The following is a 10,537-nucleotide window of genomic DNA, read 5'->3' as shown; positions in this document are numbered from 1 at the left end:
AAACTGATTTTCTTTCTGTATTTTTCTTCCATTTTCCATTCCTTCCCCCAGGAAACTATATATTAGTAATAGCATGTAATCAACTCTTTAAATAAAATGTGAATAAGCAAATTGATAAATGTCTGGATTTTGTATCTGAATTGACCTCCCCTTCCTTTTTAAATAATAATTCATTTGGTATTAAAAACATAATCACATGAATCCACTCAAAGTGCTTTTAATGATTGCCTCTACTGGCATTACATCTTGTAACCTCTCCAGTGGATTTCTGATTAACTAATGCACCATTTAAGCCCTTGATAGCTAGGTAATGTTCCAATTCAGTCAGCTTGTATTCCACGATCCTGAGGTTTACCAATATTCGCTTCTGTATGGCTATCGAGTGTGGGAAATTACATAAGATATCCCGAGAGAGGTTGTTGATGGAAAGACTATCGGTATTGCTGCTAGGTGACCTAGTAGAAGAAGTTGTTCTTACTAGTGCAAGAGAAGCCGGATTTGATGACATATCACCATTGTTTCTCTGTAAAGGAAATAAATTATACATATGTAATTTGAGTTTATTAATTTTCAAACACTACCTAATAACTTGGTTATGAAAATGAACTGATGTGTCCTAATAGATAAAGATTAAAATGTCTTGAATGACTACATTGATTCAGAAGTATGATCTGACCAGAAGTAGACTGAGGAAAAAATATATATGAAAACATCCTTGTACCAAAGTGCTATATCTGTTCGCTTACATTTCCTGGCCAATCCAGTAGGTCTGTCAACATGTGGAGCTGTCTTTGACCCTAATCCAAAGGCACTTTTCTTATTCCTTTTTATAACACCAGGAAACCCACACACAGACTGTAATGTTCATGAATGTTCAGAAACTACCACAACGATGGTGGGAATAGGAAGCAGTTACTTGTCGAAGTTAGAGGAAAAAAAAGTGAGAGAGTATCCATCTATAAAAAGGGAAGAGGCATAGCTCTTGTCTCTCCAGGTGGATCACTTAGTTACACAAGCCTATTTTACAACAGACTACAACTGTCCAAACCCTGATCAAAATTCAGGAATCGCAGGCGGAAGGGGGTAGGTCTGGGACTTTTGGAAAGAAAAAGGAATAAGGATGTCTCCCCTTCTCAATTTAGTGTCTTTTTAAAGTTTTACAAACATATTCTCTAATTAATGTGTTCTTGTGGCTACATCTAATTTCACTATCTCTTAAATATGCCTATACCTGAAACCGGATTTTCCAGAAGGCAAACATAAATGCGAACACAGCGGTGCTCAGTAGAAGCAAAATGATGCTCATGGTTCCTCTTCAGCCTTCTCTCTCTTCTCAGGGTGGAGGGTTTCAGCTGGCACTCGGAAAGCAGGGGGCCTCTAGCCGGCCCCACTGGTGAAACCGCTGCCAGTGTACTATGCGTCTCCCAGTGCCTGGCACAACTGGGATAGACGCCGTCGTCGTTCTGCTTCATAAAGTATGGAGGGTGTAGGACTTCATAATTGGGTACGCACGTGAAGGCACTACGTCACAGTCAGAAGACGGAAAACTTAGCCTGCAGGAAACCAGGTGGCGCTTAGTAACCACCCACATTTTACTGTCTCAGGTCATTAGAGAGGACAGTAAGAGACAAATAGGGAACTTCCAAGAAGCTGAATTATGATAGAAGTGCAGATTCCAAATGGACTGGGTAGATATATATTTTTTTAAGTACTCCTCATTCCTTAAAAAATGTTTGTCTTTGCTGCAACTGCCCCATTATTCTTCAAAAACAAAAACAAAACAAAACAAAACAAAAAAACCAAGCCAGAAGCCAGGCAATGTAGATCAGGCCATTATCTCAGTACTTGGGAGGCTGAGATGGGAAGGATCACAGATTAGAGGGCGGCCTCGGAAATTTAGCAAGACCCTGTTTCAAACCAAAGCAAAACCAAAAATAAAATAAAAATAGGACTGAGGGTGTGGCACAGAGGTAAGAATGTCCCTGGGTTTAATCCCCAGTGCCACAAACAATAAAAAGATGGGAAATGCGCCTTGAAATTAGTTGTCCACAAATTGTAAATCATCGACAGAAAAAGCACTTCCTCCACGTTCTCATACTTCAGCATTTATTCCAACCATAGTCACAATGGATTAATTATGTACATTAACAGTTTAAAAAGTTATTTCAAGGACAATTATTCATATAGGTCTCATAACAAATCTGCACTAAAGGATTTTCAATACTGGTTTTATTCTTGCAAACGTGAAAACAGATTCAGATGTTAAGCTCATTTGAAATTTGTAGCAAAAGCAGGAGTGTATGGAGTTTGAATCCTGAGCTAAACTCTCCCATTCCTTTATCCCCATCCACTTACTCTTTCTCCATCTCCACTGTGACTTGTGAGCATCAAGTATTTAATAATTTCCAACCAAGGAATTGGCATGTATCCTGATTTGTATTAAAGGAGTTAACACATACCGGAACTAATGCACTAGCCCACTTAGAAATTTTTAAGAAATTCTGTTAAAGGTAGAAGACACACTTAACTAAAAATCCAATGCTAAAGGCAACAACTAGGGTACTTTAAAGGCAAATGTCAAAAGGCAACTACTAACTCTGCTTGAGGAACAACTCTCCTCTTTATATACATAAAAAGTAGAGGAATTATATTTTAAAAATTGTCATGTCATACTATTTCTATTAGTTCAAAGCTTGAAGTTTTATTCATTTAACAAAGTTTTATTAAACACATATTCTGGGAATTGGATGATTTTCAAAGATATACCTAGAATATGCACTCTAGTATGAGAGACAGACACTAATCAAATACAAAAATATATGTATAAGTGCTAAGAAAAATGGTAGCAAGCAGAACACGGTGGCATAGGAACTCATGAAAGATTTGGAATGTAAATGAGAGTAAAGCTCCTGGCTTAATGGTTTACTCAGTTAGATGAAGGGAAATAACCAAGTTCAGAGACATTAATTATAAATTTGGTGATGGATTTTGTCAATGGCTTTTTCTATTTTTCTATTTCTATTGATATTATGTGATTTTTCTTTGATAATATATATATGTATATATATTTACATATACATACATACATATATATGTAATGAATGAACTCTGTTTATTTCTGTGTTCTCAACCATTTTTGTACCCCAAGAATGAAAATGCCTTGATTAAGTTGTACAATCATTTTTTTCCCTTTTTTTGCGCGTCTGGAGATGAAACTCAGGGGCATTTGAACTCCAAGCTACACCCCCCTACCCTATTTTTTGTTCTTTATTTTGAAACAGGGTCTCACTAAATTCTGGAGGGCCTCACTATGTAGCTGAGGCTGTCTGTGAAATGCAATCTTCATGTCTCAGCCTCCCGAAGGCTGAGATTATAAGCATGTGCCATGCCAGGCTTGTACAGTCTTTTTAATGTGTTGTTGAAAACAGTTTGCTAATATTTTAGTAAGGATTTTTGCAACTATACTCATCTGCAGTTTTCTTTCTTTGATATATTCTTATCTGGCTTTTGGTACTGATGTGGCACTGGTTTCATAGCATGAATTTGGAAGTATTTTCCCTTTTCTATTATATATAATAATTTGAGGATCATAGACATTAGTTCTTTGAAGTTGTGATAGAATTCAGCCGAGAACCATCTTGTATGGAACTTTTACTTTGTGGAAAATTTTAAATTACTGCTTCAATATCATTGTTATTGGTTGGTTTATGGTTTCTATATACTTTGGTTTAATTTTGGTAGATTGCAGCACTATTCATAATTGCCAAGACAAGGAATCACCTAAATATGTATAAGTGGATGAATAAAAAATGTGATGTGTGTATGCATGTATATACATATGTATATATATATATGTATGCATGTATGTATGTATTTGTATATATACATATATACATATATACATATATATACATATATATGTATATATGTCATAAAATTAAGGAGATACTTCCATTTGTGATAACATGGGTGAATCTGAAGGATGCATCTGCATCTAGAGTAAATAAACAAGGCATGGAAAGATGAATACCATATAGCCAGGCATGGTGGCACACATTTGTAATCCAGGCATGTGGGAGGCTGAGACAGGATGATGATCTGGATTCATGAACATCCTCAGCTACTACTTAGTAAGGACATTTGCAACTCAGTGAGATGCTGTTTCAAAATAAAACTAAAAAATAGGGCTGGGGGTGTAAGTTTGGAGGTAGAATGCTTCTGGGTTCCATCCAAAGTACTGCAAAAAAAGTATAATTTACATATATGTACATATAATTTACATATATGAACTCATAGCAAAAAAGAATAGAAGGATGGTTCCCATGAATGAATGTTGAGGAAATGGAGAGATGTTGGTAAAAGAATACAAACTATCAATTACAAAGTGATTAAGTTCTGAGTAACTAATGTATAACATTGTGACTGTGGCAAATAATTCTGTTTTTTATTTAAAGTTACTAGGACAGTAAATCTAAATGTAAACTCCCCAACATAAATGGTAATGATATTTGATAATAATGTATTTATTAAGCAGAGCATGGTGGTACATGCTTGTAATTCCAGCATTTGGAAGGCTGAAACAGGATTAGGGCTTGAGGACAGCTTCAGCTACTACTTAGTGAGGCCCTTTGCAAGACAATGAGATCCTGTTTCAAAATAAAGAATAAAAGTAGAGCTGGGGATTTTATTTATTTACTTACTTTTTATTTTTTATTTTTAATTATTTTTCTGTAATCATCCATCCCTTTGGAATACAAGACTCGAGAGGATATACAAGCACATATCATCCAATAAGCCCTCATCCAATCCCCATCCCATTCTCTCCCCCCCTCGATCCCATGCTTAATTGGTGATTATCTTTGATATAACTGTTTACATACCTCATGAGTTTTAAAGAGATTCCACCCTTCCTCATCCCCTCCACTCTGATTGGTCACGTTAATTGCTTCTCAATAGGGCCCTTTCTACTACTCGACCTCCTCTTGTTACCCCTTTCCTCCTAGTCCTTGCTAATTAAGGGAAACATGGATTTTATTTTCTGTGTTATCTCTCTGTGCATGCCGCATTGCAAGTTCTGATCCCACTCTTGATGGCCCCAGTAGTGGCCTGGCCACCTGGAGAACTCTTATCTCGACTTTGCTGGCTCCAGCACCAGCCTTGCCTCATGGGAGGCCCCGATCCTGGCCTCCGCACTGAACTAATCCCTCGGCTGGGTCCTCTCCCAGCCTCAGAGGACCCAGCACTGGCCTAGCCACACAACAGGCTCCAATCCCGGCCTCGCTGACCTTGGCACCGGCCTAACCCCTCGTCTGGCACTTATCCCTGCCTCAGAGGCCTCAGTAGTGGCCTTGCCTCATGGCAGGCTCTGAACCCGGCCTCGTTGGCCCTGGCACTGACCTCACCCCTCGGCAGGCTCCAATCCCGGCCTTGGAGGCCCCAGCACTGGCCATACCTCAAGGTAGTCTCCGATCCCAGCCTTGCTGGCCCTGGCACCAGTCTAACCCCTCGGTAGGCTCCTATCCTGGCCTCGATGGCCCAGGCACTGGCCTAACCCCTCTACAGGCTTCGATCCCGGCCTTGGGGGCCTCAGCACTGGCCTTGCCTCATGGCAGTCTTCGATCCCGGCCTCACTGGCTCCGGCACTGGCTTAATGCATCAGCTGGCTCTGATCCCGACCTCGGAGGCCCCGGCACCAGCCTCGTCTCACGACAGGCTCTGATTCTGGCCTCGCTGGTCCCGGCACCGGCCTAAACCCTTGGCAGCCTCCGAACCTGGCCTCGGAGGCCCCAGCACCAGCCCTGCCACACGACATCCTCCGATCCCGGCCTCACTGGCCCCGGCACATACCTTACCCCTCGGCAGGCTCCGATCCCAGCCTTGGAGGCCCCATCACCTGCCTTGCCTCATGGCAGGCTCTGATCTGCGCCCCCTCTTCTCCCAGCAGGTTGTCCCATGTTCCGGATGTGGTGGTGGTAGTATTCTACCTCTCAGGTAATTTCTTCAAAAGTTCCAGGTGTATTATGTCAGATCTCTGCCTCCCCAGAGTACTTGCCACTGCCAATGTGACTGCCTCCACCATCTGAAATCTTTCCCAAGCTCTTTTCCCATGCCGCATAATGTGCACTGTTCCTAAGCATGCACAACAGTAGCATTGGACCTTTGGGGTAATTTCTTCAGAGTATCAGGGTGGGTTGGATCAGATGTCTGCCTCTCCCAAAGACAAGTCTCCACCGCCATCTCGGCCAATGCTACCACCACTGCCTTCCTCCTAGGTCTCCGTTAGACTCTCTCCTTACAGGTGATGTCCAGGATTCTTAATGATGTAGAGAAGCCTCAATCCTCCTTCGCGGGGAATTGTTCCAAAAGTTCTAGTTCAGATGTATATGTTTTGTCTGCATCTCCAGTATTCTAGCTGCCACCTCAGCCATCTTAACCCCTCTCAAATATTTTTCTTTTTTCTTTTCCCTTTTTTAAAAAAAAGAAAAGAGAAGAGAGTATGTGTGGTTTGGGGAGGATGTGGGATCAGGCACTTAGTAATGATGAAAAATTATTTTAAAAACTGGGTGTGTGGGGAGGGGGTCACCTAAGGGTGCCCCGCCCATGCCCGCTGACACACCCAGGGTTGGGGCCTGGAGGCCAGGACCTCAGGGTCTTTCCGGATGGGGAGGGGGTCGCCTAAGGGTGCCCTACCAGCGCCCACCTGTCTGCCCAGGGTCGGGGCCTGTTGGCCCAGACCTCAAGGCCCTTCCGGGTAGGGAGGGGGTGTCCTAAGGGTGCCCCACCAGAGCCCGCCCATCTGCCCAGGGTTGGGGCCAGGCGGCCCGGACCTCAGGGCCCTTCTGGGTGGGGAGGGGGTTGCCTCAGAGCTGGGGATTTAGCTTGGAGGTAGAATACCCCTAGTTTCCATCCCCTGTACTTCAAAAAAAGAATATATTAATTAATTACATTTTGCTTATCATTACAAAATGCATGTATTTAATTTTGTCTCATTCATATACCTTTAATATAAACAATAATAATTTTCATTAATACCTTATTAAAGCTAAAGAAAGCAATATTGAATTTCAAAATAGCAGATTTTTCAATTTACATCTTACTATCAAATATTTGTGGGCAATGTAATAAATGCTTTCAAGGCTGATGTTTGAATATATGTAATATTTATATTATAATTGGGTTACTTCCAGACCTGCAAAAATAATAATAATTAGGTTATTTGGAGTGCTTTTGTGGTAACTTAAGTTAGATAAGTTTATTTGTTACATATCTAATTTACAAAATGTTTAGCATCTCAGATAATCTAGGTAATAATCTGTGCCCTAATATTTGTTTACCTTTTTCTTGCATTTCAAAGCATCTTCATTGGTATGATTTAATTTAATCTCCTAATATCTTTTTGGTAAGTAGGGAAAAGATGCAAATAATTTCATTCTTTTGATTAAGGTCTTTGAAGTAGTTACCTAGCCTGGCTTGCTAATTCTGGGTCCTCTCATCATCTGGCCTGCATGTGTTTTCCCTTGATTAGAGAACACTCAATACAATTTGGTAGTTTCACTTTTGTATTCTTGTATTGAAAAGGTGAATAAATAGAGATATCTCATCAACATTTTACAAACACATTGAATATTTCAGTGTGTTTGCTGATAGGACGAGAAACAGATATTTCAATCTCTCCCTAGTTGTGAAACTGACAGAAGAATAGTAAATGATCTTAAGATTGTATATTTGGCATAAGAACTGGCCCCCATTTAGTTGCACTATGGAGTTTCTTTCATTGCTCAGGAATTTCTTTTGGATATGATATCATATATTTAAACACATCTATATGAATTTAATATAGTTTCAGCTTTAAATATAGTAGTTCCTGGGTTTGGAAGATGCAGACCTATTTCCATTCAATTTTGAAGTAAGAATTATAACTGTGGAGTGAGAACATTTGTATCCTCAAATTAATCCTTTGCATATAAAATAATACCCTATACTCAACCTGACTCATCAAAAATTTTTCTTTAACAAATATGTCTTCTTCAATTTCTTTCTTTAATGTTTTATAGTTTTTGTTGTAGAGGTCTTTTACATCTTGGGTTAGTTTTATTCCTAGGTGTTTTATTGGTTTTGAGGTTATAGTGAATGGAATTGTTTTCTTTATTTCTTTCATTGTGCATTCATTGTTGGCATAAAAAAGCAATTGATTTCTTTTATTGATTTTGTAAGAAATGGTCAACTGAATTGAATAAACGCTTCACAAAAGAAGAGATACAAATGACCAATAGATATACGAAAAAATGTTCAACATCATTACCCATTAGGAAGATGAAAATCAAAACTATGATGAGATTACATCTAAACACAATCAGATTGGCAAGCATAAAGAAATCAAATAACAACAAATACTGTCGAGGATGTGGGGAAAGAGGAACCATTAACATAGTTGGTGGGAGTGCAAACTAGTTCAGCCTCTATGGAGATCAGTATGGAGATTTCTTAGAAAACTGGAAATAGATCCACCATATGTTATGGCTAAACCACTCCTGGGTATTTTTCCAAAGGGTTTGAAATCAGAATACTTCAGTAACATATACATACCCATGTTTATAGCAGCACAATTCATAATAGCCAAAATATGGAACCAACCTAGGTCTCTATCAACAGATGAATGGATTGCAAAATTATGGGAAATACATACAGTGGAATTCTACTCAGCTATAAAGAAGAAGAAAATCATGTCATTCAGAAGAATGAGATCACCCAAGAACAGAAAGTGAAGGGGGATATATTTTCTCTAATATGCCCAATCTAGGGACTATTAGGAATACATAATAGATAATGAAGGAGAAACTTTAGCAAAGCTGAAATGGAAGGACAGGAGAGGAAGAAGGTTGATTAAAGGAGGAGCTAAATCTCAATATGTGTAAAAGTATGAATATAGCCTGGTTAACCTAGACTTTCATTGTTGGAAGGTGGGGAAGGGGAAGCAGGTTGGGGAGAGGGGACCAAGCACAGTCTAAATGTATGCCATTTTTAATATGTTCCACTTAAAAGAAAAAATAAATTGAAAAATAAGAAACTGAAAAAAGCTACCAGTGCTCCAGGGCTGCTGCTTTTCCATCCCCAACATAAATTTTCTACCTCATGATACAAGATGGTTGTTAAACGGGTTTCAGTTACTAAGATGGTGGAAGGTGAAGACAGATGTGCTTCCTTTCTCTTAAGAAATTTCTCAAATGTTGCATATTGTTCTACATTCATTTTACTGCTGATAATATAGTCATTTACCCAACCTGCTCCTCAAAAGTATAAGACATGTTTTATTTATTCTGAATGACCAATATGCCCAGAAAAAATTATTGTTATGCTTCTAAGGAGAAGCATACATATCAAACTCTGTAATACTTTCTATAGATGATTTAGTTTTGGCCTCAGGATACCAACTAATCCTGTGCCCATAAACCACAAAGGTATTTGGTCATCTGTAAAGATTTTTTGGTGATATTTGAAGATTAAAGGACAAGGACAGCTATCTGGCTTGTTCAGAACATTACCCATTTATCTCTTTAACCTTGACTTAATTAAAATTGTCTAAAAATGGTTCTTTCCTCCTTATTGTTTTTCTTTCAGAAAAAGGCCAGACTATTTAATTCCCACCCAAGGCCATGCAGTGGGAAATACTGTATTAACCATTTGTACTTTGGGTATTTTTCCTATTAACGTGTTATGTGAGACTGGGAGAAAGAAAAAAGAATAAGTTCATGTTTTAAAGAAATTACAACACATTTTAGAGAAATTGATTTAAACTAAAATAAAAATAAATTAAGAAACTTGTAGTCTGGGAATTTTCTTTCTGATCACATGTTATATTGTTATATATTTCATCAAGAAGGCATTGTAAATTTAGTACATTTTGTAATTTTATTAGTGTTTTGTGACTGCATATAATAGATTCATAGTGATATACTCATATATGCATAAAAATTTAATCTATTTCCCCATACCTCCTTTGGGGGATTACCTAATCCTATGCTTTTCTGATTTCATGTTTCTTACATTGGGAATTGTGCCATATTATCTAGGGTCAAATAAATAAATGATATATTGTATTTATGAAAAACATATAATTCTTTATTCTCAAACACCACAATAAACAATTTACTACATTTAAATTATAATACCATTTATCTGAGGAGATGTTATTTACAACTGATCACATATGAATTGAGAACATTGGACCATATTTATTTATTTTAGAAAACTGAGATAAAATATATATGCTACGATCAAATCTAACCAAAGATAATTTGGTTTCTCTACTTTATTTCATTCATGATGTTGTCATATAACTTAACATAAAAGTGTACTGTTTTACTTTTAATCATGTTTAGAACTTGTTTGAAGTGACTTTTAGATGTGAAATATGTTCGGGAAAGTATTAAAGGACTTGGAGAAGAGATTGCTTTTACCATTTTTTACTAAGAAAATGAACTACATGTCTATCTTACATTGAAATTTTTAATAATTCATTATGTCTATCATTGATATT

The 10,537-nt window shown here is 38.1% G+C and overlaps 1 protein-coding gene across 1 annotated transcript; it reads right to left on the bottom strand.

Annotated features, from left to right (window-relative positions):
• Positions 1-217: 217 nt before the first annotated feature.
• Positions 218-1,306, bottom strand: CT83 (cancer/testis antigen 83; the record flags this gene model as incomplete). Its single annotated transcript, XM_080718960.1, has 2 exons — positions 218-523; positions 1,232-1,306. The coding sequence occupies 2 exons, from the start codon at positions 1,304-1,306 to the stop codon at positions 218-220; spliced, it is 381 nt and encodes a 126-aa protein (XP_080575086.1).
• Between the last annotated feature and the right edge of the window lie 9,231 nt (positions 1,307-10,537).

This window comes from Muscardinus avellanarius, assembly GCF_963383645.1.
Source record: "Muscardinus avellanarius genome assembly, chromosome: X".
Classification (NCBI taxonomy): Eukaryota; Metazoa; Chordata; class Mammalia; order Rodentia; family Gliridae; genus Muscardinus; species Muscardinus avellanarius.
The sequence above is the reverse complement of the archived record's forward strand: the minus strand, read 5'-3'. Positions and strand labels throughout refer to the sequence as shown.